The sequence below is a fragment of the Macaca thibetana genome, chromosome X (assembly GCF_024542745.1).
Source record: "Macaca thibetana thibetana isolate TM-01 chromosome X, ASM2454274v1, whole genome shotgun sequence".
NCBI lineage: Eukaryota > Metazoa > Chordata > Mammalia > Primates > Cercopithecidae > Macaca > Macaca thibetana.
This window is the reverse complement of record NC_065598.1, coordinates 9,479,080-9,503,624: the sequence shown is the minus strand read 5'-3', so window position 1 is coordinate 9,503,624 and position 24,545 is coordinate 9,479,080. Positions and strand designations below refer to the sequence as shown.

Genomic DNA, 24,545 nt, shown 5'->3' with positions numbered 1-24,545 from the left:
TAGCCTAGCCATACAATGAAATATTACTTGGCCATAAAATGGAATGAAATTTAGCCAGGAGTGGTGGCATGGAACTGTAGTCTCAGCTACTCAGGAGGCTGAGGCGGGAAGATTGCTTGAGCCTGGGAGGTCAAGGCTGCAGTGAACTGTGATTTACACCACTGTGCTCCAGCCTGGGTGACAGAGTGAGACTCTCTCTCAAAAAAAAAAAAAAAAAAAAAAAAAAAAAAGAATGAAATATTTTTGACATGTTACAATACAACATGGATGAATCTTGAAAACATTGTGCTAAGTGAAAGAAGCCACAGAAGGGCATATATTCTATGATTCTATTAATATGAATTGTTTAATAAAACAATGTCTTGCCACCTCTGATCACTATTATTAGTGCCTGATTTCTGAAATGCCTGTAAGAACAGAACTCTCTACAATAAACAGAACTGGAACATCATAGGCTTGAAGCCACAGGTATCATTTCTATCTTGAGATCGATCTTGCTCCTCAGATTTCCCGCATGAATAGGCAAATCCATAAAGACAGAAAGTAGAATGGTGACTGCCTGAGGCTGGGGATAAGGAGAAATGGGCAGCGACGGCTTAATGGGTACACAGTCTTCTTTTGGGGTGATGAAAATGTCTTGGAACTAGATAAAGGTAGTGGTTGCACAACACTGTAACAATACCAAATGCCACTGAATTGTACACTTTAAAATAGTTAAGTGTTTAATGTTTAATTTTATATTCCTTTTTTTTTTTTTTTTTTTTTTTTTTTTTTTTTTGGAGACAGGGTATCTGACTCTGTCGCCCAGGCTGGAGTGCAGTGGCGAGATCGTGGCTCACTATAACCTCCGCCTCCCAGGTTCAAACGATTCTCCCACCTCAGCCTCCCGAGTAGCTGGGACTACAGGTGCGTGTCACCAAGCCCGGCTAATTTTTGTATTTTTTAGTAGAGATGGGGTTTCACCATGTTTAATTTTATGTCATGTTAATTTTACCTCGATTTTTTAAATGGAGGAAAGATGGATATCGGGGCTTCCTGGACCCTGCTGATCAGAACCTCCTAGGATGGCACAAATACAAATATATAGCTCACAGGTTCATCTAACATGCAGCTAGGATTGAAAAGCACCAGGTTAGGATACTGTATACATGCACACACAACCTTCAATATAAAAGTGGGGGCCGGGTACAGTGACTCATGCCTGTAATCCCACACTTTGGGAGGCCGAGGCAGGCAGATCACTTGAGGCCAGGAGTTCAAGACCTGCCTGGCCAACACAGCGAAACGCCATCTCTACTAAAAATACAAAAAATTAGCTGGGTGTGGTAGCACACGCCTGTAATTCCAAGTACTCAGGAGGCTGGGGCATGAGAATCGCTGGAACCTGGGAGCCAAGGTTGCAGTGAGCCAAGATCGTGCCACTGTACCCCAGCCTGGGTGACACAGCCAGACTCTGTCTCAAATATATATCTCTCATATGTTTATCATATACATCATATATCATATATGATAAAATATGATATATATGATAAATATATATGATATATGATAAATATATGATATATATAAGAACTGTGGCCAACACCTCAGGGTTTCACCTGATGCTACACTCATCATGGATAAAGAGTATAACATTTCTGCCTGCTCGCTCTTCCTAGAAAAGAAAATGTGCATTTTAAAACAATCTAAGTAGATGTGCAACATTCAGAAAATGAAGGTAATGGCTACGTTGCAGATATGAGGCACTCGAAAGCAACATAACCAGAACAGTGAGTGGATTCATAATCATGTCCCCAGAATGATGAACATAGTTTAATCTGCATAGTCTTCAAACAAACCAGAGAGTGGTGGTCACAAATCAGCGGACCACTGTGTGCTCATTATGAACACCAAATAAGGGCAAATATGAATGGGCTCTTAGGAGTACCAACAAGACCAGATGGGCAGGTAAACTTCAGTTGGAGCCATGGGCAGCTCAACAAAAGAAAGAACAATCTAACTTGGAGCTGGCTACCATCTGTGGTTAGAGATGTTATTCAGCAGGAAGGACCCAGCCACATGACTGCGGATGGGCCAACGCTTTTTATTTGTGTGGGAAATCTGAGGAGTAAGACTGACCTCAAAATAGAAATGATGCCTGTGGCTTCAAGCCTATGATGTTCCGATTCTTTTCACTGTCCAGAGTTCTTATAGGCATTTCAAAAATCAGGTGTGAGTAACAGTGGTCAGAGATGGCAAGACATTGTTTTATTAAACAACTCCACTGGAGTAGAGGTAGTTACTATGAAGGATCCCTGTACATACAATTCATGTGCTCATTTATAAACAAACTATGCTGCAATTGACACCTTTTCCCAGCACCTTCTTTTTCTTGCTTCTTAAGAGTTCTTACTTTGATCCCATCTTTTGATCCCAGTAAGCATAAGACCTAATTAGTAACAGATTGATGGCCTAACAGGCATACTTCTGTTTCACCTTTACCTTCACAGCAAGTCATGGGAGGAAAAAAAGAACTGAAGAACACATCGGTTTCTTTAAAACCCATTCATTAATACGAGAACTATAACTTTAATGTAGGGCTGTCTTTTTGGTGAGAAAAAAACCCAACCACTTCTTACACCTCCCAGCTTTGCAAACATTACCGGCCAACCACTTCACAAAACCAATTCCAGTAACTCCTGTGCTTGAGGTACCATTATGTCATTGGTTTGCTTCATAGAAAATGCCCTGATTTTCATTTATTTATGTAGTTTGGAACAAGCCAACATACTCACTTTCTTTAACTCTGGGTGGAGAGGTAAAGCAACCCAACATCAGCTAGACATAAAAAAAGACTATGGAGAAGAGAGGAAAGACCCAGAGACGTGCTTGCTTTTTCTGCTACACAATCGATACTGAAGAGCTCCCAAGGAATCCAAGCTGTCTGTGAACTTCCTGTGGGTTTGGAGAGCGTTCTTCCACAAACTAATCACACGGGTCACAGAGGTGAAAGAAACAGCTTAGCTTTGGCTCCCTACCACCTGGTTGGGATTAATCTACATGGTTTTATAACTCCAAAAATGAGACAAAAGTAGCATTTGTGCTTGAAGTCAAATGCTAGGGTGTTATTTTCACTGATGCAGAAAAGGGATGACCACTCCAACAGATAGATGAGAGAAGGGCTACTAACCATTCCTAAATAAATGGGAAGAAGGTGATATGTTTCTCTACATAACAAGAGAAAAACTGGCCCACCTTAAGAAAATGCAGACTTTGGATTCCATCAAATATTTACTGAGCTGGCACTAGGTTTAGAGCTGAGACACTGACAATGACTCAGGAAAAACAAGTATTTTATCAGTCATGTGTTTACGTAAAACTTCAATGTCATCTATCTTTTAAAAGGAGCTGAGTGGCAAATAGCACAACAAAGAGAATTCTCTCTATTAGTAATTCTAAAGCATAATAAGGACATGTGTTCCTTTTTAAAAATTGAAAGTAAGTCTATCTAAAGCCTTGAGGTAAAACTGAGGGCCGGGAGTTGTTCAAACAGGAATTATTGGTTCTGGCCACTGCAGTCGCATTTAAAATGCAAGAGCTACTCTGTCCGCCTGTAACTAACTACATGTGAATGCAAGAAGCTATTCTTGGTAATCCTTGACATTTTTGTCAGTATGCCACGTCCATGGTGACATTTTGGAGGTTTATGATATGCGTTCAGTGGGGTGGTTTTCAGTGCCTTGGCTTTTAATATTGAGAATAACAAGGTGACAATCTTGGGTTAACCTAGCCAGGTCAATCACAGAATGATGTATCTGGAATGCCTTTTGAATCAGTATTATCTACAGCAAACCAAACAGTGTCACAGTGCTCCTGAAGAAAATGTACAATGTTCCCCTGGGGGAAAAATGTTAAAAGTACTGTAGAGTTGGCCACCATGGACTTCAGCCCTACCATTTTAGATCCAAACCACCCCAGCCATTAGAAAGCAAACGATCACCCACTTCTGTTTTTTAAATAACAAAATATCAGTTTCTAAACACAAGAACTTAAAGCATTACACACGCATTCCAAAAGCACATATGAATATTCTTTGAGACAGGGTCTCACTCTGTCGTCCAGGCTGGAGTGCAGTGGCACGATCTCGGCTCACTACAACCTCTGCCTCCCGGGTTCAAGCGATTCTCCTGCCTCAGCCTCCCAAGTAGCTGGGATTACAGGTGTGCACCACCATATCCAGCTAATTTTTGTATTTTTAGTAGAGACGCGGTTTCACCATGTTGGCCAGGCTGGTCTCGAACTCCTGATTTCAGGTGATCCACCTGCCTCAGCCTCCGAAAGTGCTGGGATTACAGGCATGAGCCACCGTGCCTGGCCAAAGATGCTGTCTTTTAGGACACAGTCTCACCGCTAAAATAACAGGCATACCATGCATGCACTCCACAGTACTTCCTGTTCCACAGAATTCCTTACAGCCCCAGCAGCAAAGCTGAGAAGCAATCTGGGAAAAAACCCAGCTCCTCTGCTGATCCACACATGACAGCCTTGATATCCACTTTGGCAGAACCCTTTACTCCTCAAGCCAGCAAGGATTCTGAGGGAGGGTCTCAGGAGCTGGGGTGAAGCAGCCTCAAACTCTTGGGTCAAGTGATCCTCCCACCTCAGCCTCCCGAGTAGGTGGGACTACAGGTATGTGCCATCACACCCAGTTAATTTTTAATTTTTTGTAGAATAGGGTCTCCCTATGTACCCCAGGCTGGTCTCAAATTCCTGGGCTCAAGCAATCCTCCCGCTTCAGCCTCCCAAAGTGCTGGGATTACAGGCATGAGCCACGACACCTAGCCAACTTCTATTCTTAACATCTGTCCAGTATTAAGTGACTGCTAGTTATGGAACAAAGTCTAATCATATAATATGAATTTTTTTAACTCTCTAGCATCACTGAATGCTACAATTTCCAAGTTCCAGAATACTATGACGTTACACCTAGAAACCAGTAATTCTATACATACTCAGAGTATTTTCAGATTTGTGGCCAAGCTAATGCAACAATAATGAAAGTGTGTGACACAAAAGCATTGGCTGTACAGTCATGCATTGCTTGCTGATGAGGATATGTTCGGAGAAACACATTGTCAGCCAATGCTGTCACCGTACAAACATCACACAGTGGGCTTATACAAACCTAGTTGGCACAGCCTACTACACACCTAGGCTATGCAGTAGAGTCTAGTGCTCCTAGGATACAAATCTGTACTGAATACTATAGGCAATACAGTAACACAATGGTATTTGTGTCTAAACATAGCTAAACATAAAAAAGGTACAGTAAAAATATGGCATCATAATGTTAAGGAACGACCACTGTATATGCAGTCCATCATTTCAGTGCAAGACTGTATTAACATGGTAAACGAGAATGACATCGGCCAGGCACGGTGGCTCACTCCTGTAATTCCAGCACTTTGGGAGGCCGAGGTGCACAGATCAAGAGGTCAGGAGTTCGAGACCAGCCTGGCCAACATGGTGAAACCCCGTCTCTACTAAAGATACAAAAAATTAGCCAGGTATGGTGGCATGCGCCTGTAATCCCAGCTACTTGGGAGGCTGAGGCAGGAGAATCGCTTGAACCCGGGAGGCAGAGGTTGCAGTGAGCCAAGATCGCACCATTGCACTCCAGCCTGGGTGACAGGGCGAGACTCGGTCTCAAAAAAAAAAAAAAAAAAAGAATGCCATCAATCATGGGGTGGTAAACAGAGCATGGGTCAATTCCTCCAGCCTGCCTCCTGTCTTTGTAAATAAAGTTTTATTGGAACACAGCCAGGCCTGTTTGTTTCTGAATTGTCTATGGCTGCTTCTGCACTACAGCAGCAGAGTCGAGCAGTTGCAACAGAATCTTCATGGCCTTCATTAACAAGTCCTATGGGCTTAAAAAAAAAAAGAGAGAGAAAGAGACAGAGAATTCTATGGCTTTCAAAGCCTGAGATATTTACTATCTGGCCCTTGACAGAAAAATCTCAATGGCTCTGCTCTAATCTGTTATCTCTCTTTAGTAACATTTCACTTCCAGCAACTTCGCTTCCCCAGTCACAAAATCATGAGAATGCAAAGAACAGTTGCTCAGCGAGGAAAAACAGCTATCATAAATTCTGAGCCCTTGTCTTTATACTGCTGAGCCTCCAGTGCTACTCAACTACAAGGAAAATAAGGAGGCAACTCAGAAGCAGAAGTGGAATCATGGAGAGAGGGAATTTTTAATTTTATTATTATTATTATTATTATTATTATTATTATTCGAGACAGGGTGTCACTCTGTTGCCCAGGCTGGAGTGCAATGGTACAATCTTGGCTCACTGGAGCCACTGCCTCCCAAACTCCAGTGCTCCTCCCACCTCAGCCTCCCAAGTAGCTGGGTCTTCAGGCACATGCTCAGCTATTGTCTGTATTTTTTGTAGAGACAGGGTTTTGCCACGTTGCCCAGGCTGGTCTCAAACTCCTGGGCTCAAGTGATCCACCCACCTCGGCCTCCCAAAGTGCTGGGACTACAGGCATGGGCCACTGCACCCAGCTAAGGGAGGGAATTTTGATAAGCAGAAGACTAAAGATGCTGAGGTGTCCCAAAGCTGAAGGAGTATGTAATATGACCACAAGGACAAAGAACATGTGAGTGCCTGTTCTGCAGCAGACACTCGCCTAAGATCTTTGCCTAATCTTATTGAGTCTTCATAACAACCCAGAGGGCAAATGCTTTGTCCCCATTTTATGGAAGAGGAAACTGAGGCTCAGAGACCCCAAATAACCTGCCTTAGGAGACACAGCAAATGGCAGTCCCGAGTCGGACTCAAAGCTATCCATGTCTGAAATCAGGGCTACCCACACCTAGGTAGTCCCTGCAGTTAGTGGTACAGTAAGTAGTAAGTCCTCACTAATGTTTTCAATAGATCCATGGAAACTATAACTTTAAGCAAAACAACACATAAGGAAACCAATTTGACCACAGGCTAATTGGTATTAACTAGAGTTAAGTTCCTACAACCTATTTCTCGTCACAAAAACATCACCAAACTTCTAAATAAAGACCCCTAAACACTTCTAATGTTAAACATTGAAATAAACGTGTGAAACAAAAGAATGTTAATATTTAAAGGCCAAGTATCAATTGGTCATTTATCCACAAAATTCACTTGACTCCAAATACTGCCAGGTAACCAGATATCACTTCAACTTTATAAAACAAATAGTGGTACTAATGAGTCATCCTATTAGATAAATGCCTCAATGCAAAAGTTAGTTGCCTTAGTGAAAACCCCACTATATTTTTAATTTAGTAATGATTACTAGGTTATTACATGGTGGTATCCTCCCCTTACAGTTGGCAAGACTCTTGGGCAATGTTAACATGTGGCTTCTTGGCAAGTTTCCCTAGCAATTGTATGGACATTTCGAGAAGCCCAAAAAAAGCTTTTTGCATGGTTAGAGGCTGCCAAGTCTAATCTATATAGTCTGGTTTCTCCAACTACCAAATCAAGGTAACTACCTGAATTTAAAAACAGATTTGCTTTAAAAATTGTTTGTAAATGCCCAGGCGTGGTGGCTCACATCTGCAAACCCAGCACTTTGGGAGGCCGAGGCAGGCAGATCATTTGAGGTCCGGAGTTCGAGACGAGCCTGCTCAACATGGTGAAACTCCATATCTACTAAAAATACAAAAATTAGCCAGGCATGGTGGCATGCACCTGCAGTTCCAGCAACTCGGGAGGCTGAGGCAGAAGAATTGCTTGAACTTGGGAGGCAAAAGTTGCAGTGAGCCAAGACCACACCACTGCACTCCAGCCTGGGTGACAGAGTGAGACTCTGTCTAAAAACAAACAAACAAACAAAACAATGTTTGTAAACTATTGAGGTATAACCTGCATACGATAAACTCTCCCATTTTACATGTAAGATTCAATGTTTTTTATAAATTTACTGACTTATGCAACACACAATCCAATTTCAGTACATTTCCATCACCCCAATGACATCTCGTGTGCCCATCTGCAGTAACCACCTTTTCCACCCCCAGCCCCAGGCAATCACTAATCCACTTTCGATCTCCATGGATTTGCCTTCTCTGGTCACTCTGCAAAAATCAAATCATGTAATTATATTATGTCCACATCTGCTTCTTTCACTTAGTATCACATTTTTGAGGTTCATCCATAGCTCCCCTTTTCACGTGAAACCTATCTAGTGCTTGTGTATCCAGTGGCTGCACACCACAGTTTAAAGCTGGGTTGGGTATGAAGGAGGGGAAGAAGTGGAGAAAGCATGGAAGGTTCTCCCTCAATCACTGTTGAATTAATCCTTTATGATATACCTAGGCTAGTGATGGTGAATATGTGAGCGTGCATTCATTCAACAATACAGAGTGAGTGCATGGCAGACATCTCTGGGGTGTCTGCTCATTTCAAACCAAGCCTCCATTATTCTGGGAACCACAGCTGGGCTTCCAGAGAGCTCTAATCCTCCTGAAAGCATATGCAAGCCTCTGTGTGCTGGCGCCTTTTTCTGAACACAGAATCCCTACCTTGTGTCAGATTTCCCAGGGTCCATGATTCCAAAATCCTTTAGAATCCCTGCATTCTACTGTGGAGCCTTGGAGCAAGTCTAACAAGGCTGTCAACTGCACAAAAGAACACTCACCAAACAAAGATGAAGGACAAACTTAGAAATATTAGGTTGAACCATACAAATATCAAGAGTTTAATAGTTCTAAAAAACCACTGGAACTGAAAAAGAACATTACTAGAAAAACTGGTAAAATTCAAATGTCTAGAGTTCAGTTAATAGTAATGTTATCAAGGCTGGATTCTTAGGTTTGATAAAGAAATATCACCACAGAATATACTATGGTGATATTAGATGTTAACAACAAGGAAACCATCTAATCTTTGCAACTTTTCTGTAACTCTAAAATATTCCAAAATAAAAATATATTAAAACAAACAAATTAACAAAAAAATTGGGTTTTATTCATTCCATGCCTAGAACTATCTCCTAAGGCAAACATGAAAAACAGAACTACAGAGGAAATAACTGCACATAGGCACCATTATAATTTTAGTACTTATATAACCATAAATATCAGGGTGAAAAAGACAGGAATATTTATTAAGTGAGGGGATAGCAGCTCAGTGGCAGCCTAAACCTCCGATCTTATGCCAATCATGAAAACTACGGGGCGGCAAGGAACAGAAAATATATGAGTAAGAATGCCTTAGCTGGCTGCAAATAACAGAAATTCTAATTCGACTGGCTTTAAAGGATAAGGAGATGCTGTTATCACATTTCACATAAGAAAATGTACTAAGGGCAGACAGCTACCAAAGCTTAATTCATCCATCCACCCACCTCATCAAAGATACAGACTTTCCACTCCACCACCCTCAGCTTCTCAGCCAGCTCCCTTCTAGTTTTGGGGGAATCAGTGTGGCTGCCCACCTCCAGGTTTCCATGGAGACAGAGCATCAATCAGCAGGAGTTCCTTCCACGTAGGTCTGTGGGGACAAGGAGCCTTCTCCCCAACCATGCCTGTCTCATACCTCCCCTCACAACTCGTTGCCTGGGTCTGAGTCATGTGCTCCTGCCTCAGCCAATTGCAGGCCCAGATGCTGTATGATTGGCTTAGAGCAATCTCAGGCACTGTTGATATTAGGGGCTGGATCATTCACTGCTGTGGTGGGGTCTATCCTGTGCATTGTAGGATGTTCAGCACCATCCTTGACCTCTACCCACTGGATGCCAGCAGAACCTATCCCCAGGTGTAACAGTCAAAAAAATCCCTCCAAATGTTTCCGAATGCCCTGGGTGTAGGGGGAAGGAAGAGGGAATCCTCCTCAGTTGAGACCCACTGGCTTAGGGCAATCAGGTCACCCCAATAAAATAGGTGCTCTGACAGCTTACAAGGAGGGACTGCTATTGAGAACATCAGAATAGTGTACATGAGGAAAACTCAGTGAAATGCAACAATACAAAACGATCATTACAAATCAATAAAACCTGTCTCTACATACATAATTACATTCAGCAAACATTTATTGAGGGTCTACTATATGCTAAGTACTATATAGACAAAACACAATAAAATCTAAATGAGATTATTTAAATTTATTTTTAAACTATAAATAACTAGATCTCTGCTTGGTTCCTTCATTCTCAATCTCTTTTTCACTTTTTATTTTGGAATAATTACAGATTCATAGGAAGTCGTAAGAAATATACAGGGAGGTCTCTGTGAAATGTCTGGAATAAGCAAATCTATAGAGATGAAAAAGCAGATTAGCAGTTGCCAGGGGCTGGGGGTATGGGGGCTGACTGCTAATGAACACGGGGTTTCTTCATGGAGTATTCAGAACTACATAGGGGTGACGGTTGCACAATCTGGTGAATATAACAAAACCCACTAAATTGTACACTTTTATTTATTTTTATTTTTTATTTTTTTGAGATGGAGTTTCACTCTGTTGCCCAGGCTGGAGTGCAGTGGTGTGACCTCAGCTCACTGCAGCCTCCGTCTCCCAGGTTCAAGTGATTCTCCTGCCTCAGGCTTCTGAGTCGCTGGGGTTACAGGTGCCCACCACCACGCCCAGCTAATTTTTCTTATATTTTTTTTAGTAGGGACAGGGTTTCACCATGTTGGCCAGGCTAGTTTCAAACTCCTGACCTCAAGTGATCCGCCCACCTCGGCCTCCCAAAGTGCTAGGATTACAGGCAAGAGCCACCATGCCCAAGGTAAATTTTATAGTATGTGGATTATATCTCAATTTTTTTTAATGGAAATAATTTTTAGGGCAAATCCAGTTGACCCCATACTCCAAGGCCTCCCCCATGCTGGGGACAGGCACCTGTCCACAGGACAGAGCTATAAGTGGCAGAAAGAACACGTCTCTTGCAGTGACTATGTGGTCTCCTGGCCCAGCTCCAGGCCGCCTGGAAACACCACACCCAAGCCAGTAGATGCCCTCTTTCCTACAGCACGGAGCCTCGTGCGGAGGAGCTGCTTGGGGCACCTCCGCCTGCCTCAAAGATCTACCCACTGCCACTGTGTGGCTGGTGACCCCAGGCTTGGTGCAGCCATCTCCCCCGTTCATTCTTAACATCAACATCCCCACCTCCTCCCCATGCTCTCTCTCAGTCCCTTCAGTTGTAAAGAAATGAAAAGAGAACCCTCCAGATGAAAAATGCTGGAGATCCCACAGCTCCATAAGCGGCCTTTCAAGATGTCCTTGCCTGCATCTGTAGAATTTCTGAGCAAAGGCAGAAGCACTCCACTTCTCTCACCCCTCCTTCCTCCACAGAAGGGAGAACCGAAGGAGGGGTGAGTGAATGGCTCGGAGCATCTTAGGCAGCCTGATCACTCCCTCCACACACAAACGCACACACACATACACACACACATTCGAAAGGCCAGGCCAGCTCTCCGGGTTGCTGCAGAACACAAGTGTGAACAGATAGATGCATTTTCTTCTGTTCCACTGCATATATGTATACTCTTGACAGTAAATACCTATCAATTGAGAGTATTCTAAGAATTGAAGAATACACTCATAGTAATACATGTTCCCAGTTTCATATACTGGTTCAGGGTTTTTCATATAAATATGTTTGAAATTTGTTCATGGAAACACAGAAATCAGGTCTCTGTTGCATAGTATCTCAGGAACTGATAACAGGCTTGAAACAAATTCAGCCGCTAAAGATGAAGCATTGTAACCAGGTGGATAGAGGTAGCTCAGCAGTTCTCAGCCAAGGGATATTGCCCGCCCTGGGGGCCATTTGGCAATGTCTAGGGACATTTTCGAGACAGCTGAGGGTGGCGAGTTTGCTACTAATATCTAGATCTAGTGGGGACAGACCAGGGATGCTGCTAAACATCCTATGCTACGTATGACAGCCCTAACAACAAGGAATTACCCCACCACCAGGGTTACTTTAGACCAGAGTTGAGAAACCTTGGTCTAAAGTAACACGTTCAGGATTGCTTGAGCCCAGGAGTTGGAGGCTGCAGTGAGCTATAATCATGCCACTGCACTGCACAGCCTGGGCAACGGAGCAAGACCTTGTCTCCAAAACTAAAATAAAACAAAAATAACACTTTCTTGGTTTGGACACCTTTTAGGACATTGCCCATCAGCAATACAGTAACTTGAACAGCTCAACATGTTTCTCTATGTAACCGAGTTACTGAACACACAAAACCACCACCACCAATGAATGCTTCTGAGTGGGGTTAATAGAAGGATTTTCGGTTGGCCCCAGTGAGTCCTGGCTCCTCCTTAGGTGCTAGTAAGATTCCTCTGCTGCCCTCCTGATTTCACCTGCCTTCGTTCAAGCATTAGTGAAATCCTCTGCACCGTGTTTCCTTCACAATGTCTCTGACACAATCCTTGCCTTTTCTAGCCCAAGTGCCCCTGATTGCTCTAATTCAGGCCTGTGACCACCTGAGAAAACCTCCAATAGTTTCCAACTGGCTTCTTCTCTCAGCAAGCCTACCTCTCCCCACCCCCATATTTGGCTAGCTCATCAACTATGTTTTTGGTACAGCACATCTGATGCGAATCCCAATGTGAGTGATTCTCCATGCTTGCACAAGAAACGAGGACCCTCTGGGGGTATCATGAGAAGCCAGGGAGAGGAAAAAAGGTGTAAAATGCTTCGCACAGTACCTGCCTAAGCATGTAATAAATGCCAGCTGCTGTGTTTGTTATATAGACACCAAGATGACCAGATGCTTCCATTCTCACTAAGATAACAATGCACATGGGGGTGTTAGCTTCCTACCGATGCTGTAACAAATTGCCACAAACCGAGTGGCTTAAAACAATACAAATTTATTACCTTACAGTTCTGGAGGACAGAAGTCCAAAATCAGTTTCACTCGGCAAAAATCAAGGTGTCAGCAGGTCTGCGTTCCATCTGCAGGCTCTAGGGAACAGTCCATTTCCTTGTCTTTTCCAGCTTCTAGAAACTGCCTGCATTCCTTGGCTCATGGCCACTTGACTCCAACCTCTGCTTCCGTTATTACATCTCCATCTCTGACTCTGACCTCACCCTCCTCCCTCCCTCTAGTAAGGATGCCTATGATGACATCAGGCCCACCTACATAATCCAGGATCATCTCCCTATCTCAAGATCCTTAACTTAATCACATCTGCAAAGTCTCTTTTGCCATGGAAGGTTACTTATTAACAGGCTTCAGGGACTGCAACTTGGACATCTTTGAGGGGCCACTATACCACAGTAAGAATTAAACATAAAACAATAATGAATGCAAGATCAAAATAACTAACGGGTATAGCAAGGTGTAAGGGGCATGCACAGTTACCTAGCCACAGTTACCTAGCCAAGGGACAGTCAAGAACAGGCAGGAGACCTGGCTCAACTCTGAAGTCGAACAGACGCTGACCTCACTGGCTATAGGAAGTGAGGCTACTGAGTTAATCTCCCTTGGCCTCAGTTTTATCACATGATCGCCTATACCTCATGCAGCCGTCATGGGCTTTCGATGAAAACATTCATGCAATTCAACCTGAAAAAGCTGATAAAGGAAAAAAGAAAGAAAACATCCATGCAAAAGCCTAGTGTATTCCACACATGTCCGTCACAATCACAGAGCCAAGGGATCCTGGCAGGGAGAAACATGAAGACAGGAACAGCATGGTGAGGTCTCATGGAAAAGAACACGAGCACAAGGTAAGCCCCACAGCAGCCTGTCTGGTGTTGCCCAAACCCTGGAAGACTGCCTTAGACTCAGAAATTGTGCAACAAACAGTTGTTGAATGAACAAATAAATGAATGAATGAATGAACAGAGGCAGGATGCTTAAAAATCGTGTGGATTGGGCAGCTGGGTGGCGTTCTGGAAAGAGCACCCAAACGGGGGTCAGACGACCCAGTTCAAGTCCCTTGCCCTTCTAACAGCCAGCAGAACATACCCATTGGCTGTGGCTGTCAAGTAGAAAAAGAAATTTGAGTAAGATGATCCTAGCTCTTCCAGCCTCAAAGCTGTGGGACTCTGAGCTACAAGCTCTGGCCTGAGTCTTACCTCCCTTACATGACAGCTCTGGGTCAGTCGAGTTGACTCATTCCCTCATTTATTCCGAACACACCCAGTACTTCCTCAAGGCCAGCACTTTTCTCCTGTTCCCCCTTATCTTGCCCAGATCTTGCTTTTTTTCAAAAAAAGAAAGAAAATCCCACACCAAAAAACCAAGCATCAAACTACAAAGTTAACTTATCATTTCTATGGCTGGTAGTTTCCCTGCATGAGTCTTGTGTGGTTTACATTAGTGGCACACTAATATACTAACTGAATATATTAACTCAGAGTACCTTGACCACTTTATGAAAAGGTATTTAACGGCTGGGCGCAGTGGCTCACGCCTGTAATCCCAGCACTTTGGGAGGCTGAGGCAGATGGACCACCTGAGGTAGGAGTTCAAAACCAGCCTGGCCAACATGGCGAAACCCTGTTTCTACTAAAAACACAAAAACTAGCCAGGTGTGGTGGTACACGCCTGTAATCCCAGCTACTTCGAAGGCTGAGGCAAGAAAACTGCCTGAACCCGAGAGGGGGAGGTTGCAATAAGCCAAGATCGCACCACTGTATTCCAGCCTGGGCAAGAGCGAGACTCCGTCTTAAAAAAAAAAGAAAGAAAAGGTATTTACCGTTGGGCAGAATATATGGGAAGAACACTTTTGCCTCTTTTGTAAAGATTCAGTCTTTGACAGTTGTTTATGTGTGCGTCTTGCAGGGTTGTGTGGGTATTATCCTATTGATGGACTGAGTGGATCATCCTATAGATGATCTTGCTTTTCTACTGCTGGAAAAGCACTAGAACCCCTCACCCAGAAGGATGGGCAAAGACAAAGATAACCCCAGGCTCAAGTGAGCCCATCTTTTCTCTGAAGTGATCATTATCCGAGAAATTGAATCAATCCTGGGATGCCTTGCAACCATTGTTATCTTCACTTCATGTGTCTGTGTGCCACCTCCCAGACCAGCTTGGTCTCCACATACTGTCCCTGCACACAAAAGGCCAAGAATCTCCACAAATATTTCTTCACTTTATTAGATTTAAACGGGGATAACTGAACTCAGTAGAATTTAACTTTGCTTTTATTCCATCAGATACGTTTTATTGAATTTCTGGGAAAGACAAACACCACTAGCAAAAGGACCTGGAATGGAAGTCAAGAAGCCTACTGTAGGCTCACCAGATGACCATGAACATGCTGCTGACCCATGGTCTCCTAAAGTAGAACCTAACTGGAGATGGTGATACGCGTTATTTCCACTTCCCAAATCAGAGTAAAAGGAAGAAGGAAACTTGAAGATTTCCAAACATCCAGGAGCTATTTTTGGAAATGAATTACTTTTCCTTTCACTTTTCTTTGATAAATAAATAAATAAATAAATAAATAAATAAATGGAAGGAAAGGAAAAGAAAGATGTTAGACCAAAAAATAAGGGTTGATGATCTAAATGGAAGCAAGAGACGCTTCTTAGAGGGACTGACCCCTTACAGCCTTAAAAACAAGATGCTCCCCCATGTTCATACAAACACTATCTATATAACCTTAAAAAAAGAAAAAAGGAGAAATCACTACCTGTTTATCAGAAAGCTCAACCAGGACAGTTTGTATAATCCAGAAATAGACTCTGCAGGATAAATATAGCAAACCTCCTATTAGTTAATACTGAATAACTAAATAAAGGTTCCAAGGTAGCAATGATGTTATTTGGCTGTTAAATGGGGATCCAACCTAGCAAATTCCAGAGCTATGGATTGCTTTCCCCTTAAAGCAAAAGAGTCTTCAGAAGACTTGTAAGATACCACAGAATTCCTCCATGAAGCACAGGTCAAATCCCATCTGGTGAGCAAATGGGTCCCCAAAAGCTTATGCCATGACATGATCTTGCTCTTCCGCCATCAGCATGATTATTTACACTTTGATCTCAAATGTGGTATCATCCACCACACTTAAGCTGCCCAGAGCTGGCATTTCCAGTACCATACAACTCCACCTGAGCTACAGGAAATGGAACATGAGGTTTCAACCACTCAGTCCATCTATAGGATAATACCCAAACAACTCTGCAAGACACACACGTAAACACAACTGTCATAGACAGTGAAACTTTACCAAGGGGGCAAAAACGCTCTTCCCATATTTTCTGCCCAATGGTAAATACCTTTTCATAAGGTGGTTAAGGTACTCTGAGTTAATATATTCAGTTAATATATAAGTGTGCCACTAATGTAAACCACACAAGACTCATGTAAGGAAACTACCAGCCGTAGAAATAAGTTAACTTTGTAGTTTGTTTTTTTGTTTTTTTGGTGTGGGGTTTTGTTTTGTTTTGTTTTTTGAGACAAGGTCTCACTGTCACCCAGGCTGGAGTGCAGTGGCACCACCACGGCTCACTGCAGCCTGGATCTCCCCAGCTCAAGCAATCCTCCCAGTTTGGCCTCCTAAGTAGCTGGGACTACAGGCACATGCTACCCTGCCCACGTAATTATTTCATTTGTTTGTAGAGACAGAGTCTCCCTATGTTGCCCAGGTTCATCTTGAACTCCTGGACTCAAGCAATCTTGCCACCTGGGCCTCCCAAAGTGCTGGGATTATAGGCATGAACCACCACGCCTGGCCTAACTTTGCAGTTTTTAACCAAGTTTTTGGGTATGATTCCCAGTAAACCATGAAAATTATACGCACAGTATCAATCTATAGAAACAGTGAATTTAAACTGAAGGTAGGTTTTTTTGTTTGTTTGTTTTTTGAGACAGAGTCTCACTCTGTTACCCAGGCTGAAGTGCATTGGCGCGATCTCGGCTCACTGCAACCTCCCCCTCCAGGGTTCAAGTGATTCTGCTGCCTCAGCCTCCCAAGTAGCTAAGACTACAGGCGCACACCACCACACCCGGCTAATTTTTGTGTTTTTAGTAGAGACAGGGTTTCACCATGTTGGCCAGGCTGGTCTTGAACTGACCTCAAGTGATCCACCCACCTCGGCCACCCAAAGTGCTGGGATTACAGGCATGAGCAACCACGCCCAGCCAACCGAAGGTAGGCTTATAATTAAACTAAAAAATTGTTTTTAAAATATTGAGATTCTGTATACATCTGTATCCACATCTGTAAAGATGTCTCCTTATATCTTCATTGTAACTTTAAAAAGCAGAGTTACAGTAAATTCACGGACATGCTCTGAGCTGGCACTATCAAATGTTAAACACAACACTGAATGGAATGACTATAAAACTCGAGAAGAGATTTTGTTTACAGCCCTTGGACCATATTTTATGCTATACAGTTTTTACCAAAGTTTATATGAAATGATGTTTAAAGTCAACAATTTTCACTTAACCTACTACATTCATTTATTCCACCACAATTTCATTTTCTTAAAAAGAAAAAAAAAAGCTATTATTTATTTGCCTTTCTCCTGTCAGGTCTCTATGTGGAAGCTGTTTGGGGAAAGTCCTCATATTTCTTGAATACCATTTTCCTGTGTGTGACTCAAATGCAACTCAAAAAGGGTTTTAACTGTCAGATGCACATGGAGAAAACATTGCCCTCTGACATACAGTTCTTCCCATATAATAAAAGTTAATTACAACTTTAAAGGATAACCCGCCACCTATAAAACTCAGCCAGGTTCTGTTATGAAAGAGGAAGAAGAATGACTATTACAGCCTTCAGCCGACTCCACTTAAATGTTTGTGGCTTGCTGAACATTCCATACATATTTCGGGCAAGGTATTATGGGAGCTGAAGTTCAAGCTGTCCCCTGCTGAATTTTCACTCACTATAAAAACAACATCTCATAAAAGTACACACATGTTTTTACTTTACAAAAAAAAAAAGGTAAAATATCCACTTTTGTTCACTCAATTGACACTTTGAGCATTAGAACGGAGATTTTTAAAAAACCTATAAGTTATTGTCTGAAAAGTAACAAATCAATTTCTGAAAAAAAAGGAATATAGGAAATGTGTCTGAAATACATGGAAAACAAGATTCTCCAAGCTGATTTTTGTATGGTCCATTCACGTTTGTCACAGGTTACACCATTAAAAAGAAAATCCTCACATTGATATCTTTCAGCATGAATCTCCACTCCAATATAACCACAACTGTTTTATATTACTCTCGGAAAGTGAGCCTTAGCCTTTTCTAAGCAAAACACTATTTTAATTAGTTAATTTTCCAGTTGTTTGGGTTTTTAACATACATACGGTATAAAAGGGCACTGCATTCCAAGCAGTTCTACCAATTCCAGAACCATCCAAGGGCTGATCAAACAGCTGGGGTTCTAGCCTTTGGTTAAAATTATAACATGATCTCACCTGATTTTCAAAATAACTAGGCATCTTTTTAACCCATAAAATTGTACTAGAATTGATATAGGTTTCTGAGCCTAGAGGTTTGCAATATTCAGCGAGAATGTTAGGGAACCACGATCTTTTTGTTTTGCTTTCTTTTGTTTTCCCCTGCTTGAACTCAGAGAAATCTTCAAACAATTCAGCAGCTTCTCTCCTCAAAAGTTTATTTTCAGACGCCAGTGCCATGCAGGTAGGAGGAAGCAGGCACAATGTCACTACACTGGGCCTCTGTAAGTCTTCAAATCACTGGGAAGCCTGTGGTGTTTCCTTTTTGGCACTCAGGCCCTGGAAGAAGAGTTGCTCTAGAGAGGACAAGACATCAGATAACCTGCGGAAACACTTCATGTCCACAGAATTCCCAATTCCACACAAAATACGTCTCTGTAAAAGCAGTTGAACAACTGAAACCCATAGACAATCGAGCGAAAAGTTAAGGAAAAGCTTCATTACATGAAATTAATTAAATGAAATCTGGTAGTGCTTTCAGAAGAGTCAGTTTTTACTTGATTGGGTTTTTATACATGAATAAGACAGCTTTGTACTCCATGCATATCTTTCACAAAAAGGAAACTTAAAATACAACTCTTGTTTTTCGTTTATTCCAAAAGCATATGGAACTAATCATATTGCATTCTGGCTGCAGTACAGAAGGCTATTTCAAACAGTTTTAACTCACGAGTTTTAAGGCGCTAAAGAGCAACTAGAGTTTGGGAACAGACTTCTCCAACTCCAAAAGGGTTGGGAATCCCTCAAGGGCCCGTCTGGCATCAGGTTTTGGATGGAAACTAGCCTGAACCCGCCAGACAGGGAACCCGCACCCCAAAGCTGGGGCGCACGTTTGTGATCCAAGGTGACAGCTCATCTCGCCACCGCGGGGCTGGGGACACCTGCAGAACCAGGGCCGGGGCAGTGGGCCGCAGACGCCCGGGACCGGGATGGGCGAGGCTGCCGCAGAGAAAGGAAAAGAGGGCCATCTGTCAGCCCCAGGAGAGGAAATTCCAGGCGCCCAGTTCCCAGGCGCCGGACAGCGGGTGACGTGAGGGAACCGAATGAGAGGGTCCGCCCAGCGGCGAGGGACCGGTAGGCGGCCGGCCTCGGCGCTCAGAGGACTCGAGGCCTGGAGAAGGGGCACCTCCATTCTTGGTCAGAGCCCTGGGAGTCGGGGTATTGCGAGGGCGGATCCTCTCCCGGACCCCGGGAACCAAACATCTTCACCCAGCCCAGAGGGCCTCCTAGTGTCTCCGATCCTCTCCCTGGGCCCAAGGCATAGGGGCGCCTCGATCGCAGCCTGGACCGGAGCACTCCAGGGAGTCCCCTGGTTCCGGGGATGGAGGCGCTCCGAGCTCTGCCCGGACCCGGGGGCTCTCGGCGGCCCCGAGCTGGGCGGGGCGTGTCCCCAGCGCATCCGCGGTGGCGCCGGCCGGCGGCCCGGGTCGTAGCGCCCGCGCCGGGTCTGGCGCCCCCAGCCGGCCCGCTTACCGGTCGCGGGGGTCGATCCACGACGTCTGGCGCGTGTTGTGGTCAATGTAAAAGACGCGGCCGTCGTAGTCTCGCGCCTCCTCCCAGCCGGCGGGCAGCGGCAGCTCCGCGCTCTCCCGGGCCCGCGGCTGCTGCGCGGAGGGAGCGGGGGGCGTGGGGACCGCGGCGGGGGGCGCCGGCGGCGGCGGCGGTTCCCGCTGGGGCTGCGCGGACGGCGGCGGCTCCCGCGGGGCCTCGCGCGGCTGTCCCCGCCGTCGCCGCCGGCCGCCGCTCAGCCAAGGCATGACGGCGCGGGCCCCGCCGCCGCCCGGCCGCCCCGCGCGCGCCGCCTCCTCCGCCAGCACTAAGGCCCGGCGCCCGGGGCGCGGGGGCGGCCGCGGGGAGCCGCCCGCCGCTCCCGGCGCATCCTCTGCCCGGCGCCCGTGCACCGGCGTCCGCCCGCCCGCCCTAGCGAGCCGCTGCCCGCGCCGCCCACTCCGTTCGGGTAGCCCAGGTGGCCGCCGCACGCGAAGTCACAGCCCGGGAGCCGCCGCCGCAGCTGCCGCCGCTGCCGGCCGCCTCTCCGTTCCCGCGGCGCGCCCGGCCATCTTCGTTCCTCGGCGCGGCCCGGGCGAGCAGGGGCGGGGCGTTCGCAGGCCCCGCCTCCGGCCGTCCCGCCCAGTTCTCACCCAGCCCCGCGGCTCCTCCCACGCCGGCTGCTCCTCCCGAATCTCCCACGGAGGCTCCCCCTCCTCCCGCCGCCTCTGCTTCTCCACCCACTCCCGCTGCTCCGCCTCCCCCAGCCCCGCGTCCTCCCCGGCTCTCCGTCGCCGGCTGCTCCGCCTCCAGTCTCCCTCGGGATCCTCCTCGACGCTCGGCTCTTCGACCCCACCCCACCCCCCACCCCTCTGCCTGCTCCTCCCCCTCCGCCGTCCTCCCCCTCCGCGCGCTCCTCCCTCTCTCCCTCCCGCTCCACCACCTTCCTCCGGCCTCGGGAAACCGCATGGAGGCCAGGATGGGCGCCGCCGCGTCAGTCCGCCCCCGGGCCCCCGCGTAGAGGAAGGCGGGCGGAGAGGACGACGCCCTACCCGGACTGCGGGCGCGGCCTGCCTGGGGTGACTCCTCGGGCGCAAACACTTCCCGAGAGAGCGGGCAGTCCCCTCCCTTCACCTGCTCCCGGGCTCTGGCTGTCTGGGGAGACCCTCTGTGCACTTTGGGGGAGGCTGCGCCCTCGGTCTCCCACACAACCCGTCTGGTCCCGCGAAGGTGGGAAAAGCCCGTGAAGGCGGGGCCGAGGGAGCTGAGGAGCTGGGGAAGCCCGCGGCCGGTCCTCTCGGGCAGCGGAGGGAGGACTCCTCTGGAAGCGGGCAGCTGGGCAGGTGGTCACTTAGCGTCCCCGCCAGGACAGCCCTAGAAGGGCTAACTTGGGTGCCCACACTAGGCGGGAGCTCCTTGACCTTCCCTGAGGTCTTCATCCGGTTTGTGGGGTCTGATCGTTTGAGCGGAGACCCAAATAGACCGTTGTTGCTGAGGAGGAAGCCGGGTCAACTCCTAAAACTTTCAGCCTAGACGGGAACTTCTGTTTCACTGGCTCCCAGCTGGGGAAGCTGAAGCTCCAGAGTTGGGGCTGTGTCTTGCCCTAAATCCCCCACCTACTTCGTGCTCCAGACCCACAGCCACAACACGTTATGCCAGGAAATGCAGGACAGTATCGGGGAGATTTTTAAACAGTTACAGTGATACAAAAATATCTGGTAGAGCCTGATTGAAATCCAGATACATAGGGGAAGAGACTGGAGGAAAATGTCCCGAAATGCTCACAGGAGTTTGCATTCCTTTGGCGGGATTTTAAAAAATGATTTGCCTTCCAATTTTTTGTAAAATGGTAATACTACTTTTATGAGGGGAAATGTGTTTTTTAAAAAAGAACACCGCCGGGCGCGGTGGCTCACGCTTGTAATCCTAGCACTTTGGGAGGCCCAGGCGGTCAGATCACGAGGTCAGGAGTTCAAGACAAGCCTGGCCAGCATGGTGAAATCCCCGTCTCTACTAAAAATACAAAAATTAGCCGGGCATGTGGTGCACGCCTGTAATCCCAGCTACTCGGGAGGCTGAGGCAAGAGAATTGCTTGAACCCGGGAGGCAGAGGTTGCAGTGAGCCAAGATCGGGCCACTGCACTCCAGCCTGGACAACAGAGAGAGACTCCGTCTCAAAAAAATAAATAAATAAAAAAGAAGAAGAAGAGGAGGAAGAAGAAGAATGTGGGGCCGGGCTCGGTGGCTCACACCTTTAATCCCAACACTTTGGGAGGCTGAGGTGGGAGGATCTCTTGAGCCGGGGAGGTCGAGGCTGCAATGAGCCATGTTTGCACCGCTGCACTCTAGCCTGGGCGACGGAACAGAGACCCTGTCTAAAAAAAAAAGAAGGAGAAGGAGAAGAAGGTGAAGATGTGACGGTATAGCGACATCCAAGAAACTATCCAAGGAAGACCTTTCCTCTCCCTCCTCCCACTACAACACAGAAACTTTCTTGCTCCCCAAGTATCTATCTACCCCTACCTGAATGTTCTATGTCATAAATTACGCCGCATGAGTCCTTTTAGTTAAACATGTGTGATTATTATATGTCCAAGGGAAAGAGTGGGAGGGTCAAAAAAGCAAATACTTCGTGATGTCGCATGTGCCAGGGAATGCCCCAAGTGCTGAGTGTCCCTGCTCTGACTTCTTCCCTTCCGATTGGCATGATTTATCGCCAATGGGGCTGCCACCGCCTTCTTACCTTACCACCCAACATGGCCGTTCTGAAGCTGCGTTTCCACCCTCCCTGTCACCTGGTCCTTTTAGAATCTCACAAATCTGGACACAAATCTATCACTCAAAAGTACTTTGAATGGGGCTAGGGCATATTGGAGTAAAACCGACTTCTGCAGAGAGAGGGTGGAAAGAGGATAACACACACACCACACATCAAAGGACTCAGAAGGAAAGGCAAGATGAAAAAAGCATCAGGTAGAGCAAGGGGTGGGGGAAACTGCATCCAATTAGGAGCTCAAAGAGGCCAGCGCGCCGAGGAGTCTTCACTGTAGGTGAAAGATCTCTACCGGTTCAGGCGGGCAGCAAACAGTGGACCTCCCACGCGCAAACACTGTGCTGGGTGTAGGCATGCTGCAGAGAAGAGGATAGTCTGTGCTCCAGCCTGCACTCCCTTGGGGACCAAACACAGAAATAGGCCCTTGTAGGCCGGGCACGGTGGCTCACGCCTGTAATCCCATCACTTTGGGAGGCTGAGAGGGGTGGATCACGAGGTCAGGAGATCCAGACCATCCTGGCTAACACAGTGAAACCCCGTCTCTACTAAAAATACAAAAAATTAGCCAGGCGTGGTGGCAGGCGCCTGCAGTCCCAGCTACTCGGGAGACTGAGGCAGGAGAATGGCATGAACCCGGGAGGCGGAGTTTGCAGGGAGCCGAGATCACGCCACTGCACTCCAGCCTGGGCAATAGAGTGAGACTTCATCTCAAAAAAAAAAAAAGAAAGAAAGAAAGAAAAAAAAGAAAAACAGAAAGAAAAGAAAAAAAAGAAAAACAGAAAGAAAAGAAAAAAAAGAAAAAGAAAGAAAGAAATTGGCCCTTGTAATACACTTGTGACTTGTCCACAAATGAAGCCAGGGTGCCAACCTCAATTTGGGGACTCGCGGGAGGCTTTGTGAGACCAAAGGGAAGATGGCTCAGATGAGGAAACTGAGGCTCAGGTGTTCAGATTCCCAAGTTCTGAGCTCTTGCCCCTTGGCACATGGAGCTGCTGTCATGAAATTATTTACTTGTATAGCAGATGCTGGGGCGGGCTCCCTTCTTTTGGAGTATTGTGAAGATGACCCTTCACTAACAGAGATATTTGAGAGATTACACCCACCCCCAGGAGCTGACCGTCCAGTTTCCTTGCCTTAGTGGGACAAACTCGAATGCCTTGACACCCCAGAGCTCCCCATGGGGTCAGGCTGAGGCTGGACTTCTCTGGAAATCATAGCTTTGCCAGCTCCTCCCCAGCCCGGTCCCACCTCCCTTGCCTGTGTAAGCATGCCTCCAATCAGCTGCTCACTTGAGAACCCCCATCTCAGGCATCCTTTCTAAAGAGACTGACCTAAGATAGGATCCTGCACACTTGCTGTCATCTAAGCACTTAGCAAATACAAGCTCATTTAATCACCGTAACATCTAGAAGCATTCCTACTGTCATTTGCACATTAATAGAGGCGAAAGGAGTGTGACATGGCATGCCAAAGAAGAGAGACTGGAGACCCTCACTGAGAAAACTTCATCCACATGCCCACCAACTGCCTCTGGACACTCTCTTCCTGAGAGAACAGAAGTGGGGCTATTGCATTTGTCTTCCTAAAAGGAGCTGAACCAGAGAGGAAGAGGCCAGCGCTTGGGGTGACCAAGACCAAGACTTCTCTATTATACCATTAGTCCTTTTCCACTTGTGTGCAATGTTAGCCCCAGGCGTCTGCTGATCGTCCCTAAAGACTTGTGAATGGAGATGGGAAGGAAGAGAAATTGGTAGGGGTGTGAAGGGACTCTTGATTTCCCAGCTTTGGCATAAATTGGGATCTCTCTCTCTCTCTCTCTCTCTCTCTCTCTCTCTCTGTGTGTGTGTGTGTGTGTGTGTGTGTGTGAAT

At 46.2% G+C, this 24,545-nt stretch overlaps 2 protein-coding genes across 2 annotated transcripts in view; both read right to left on the bottom strand.

Annotated features, from left to right (window-relative positions):
* WWC3 (WWC family member 3) overlaps positions 1–20,497 on the bottom strand; it is a 128,824-nt gene extending 108,327 nt beyond the window's left edge. Inside the window, exon 1 of the mRNA XM_050776579.1 lies at positions 19,889–20,497. Coding sequence (XP_050632536.1) covers positions 19,889–20,172 — 284 coding nt within the window. The 5' untranslated portion in view covers positions 20,173–20,497. The remainder of the gene's footprint in view (positions 1–19,888) is intronic.
* Positions 1–24,545, bottom strand: part of CLCN4 (chloride voltage-gated channel 4) — a 508,359-nt gene that overhangs the window by 201,565 nt on the left and 282,249 nt on the right. The window lies entirely within an intron of this gene.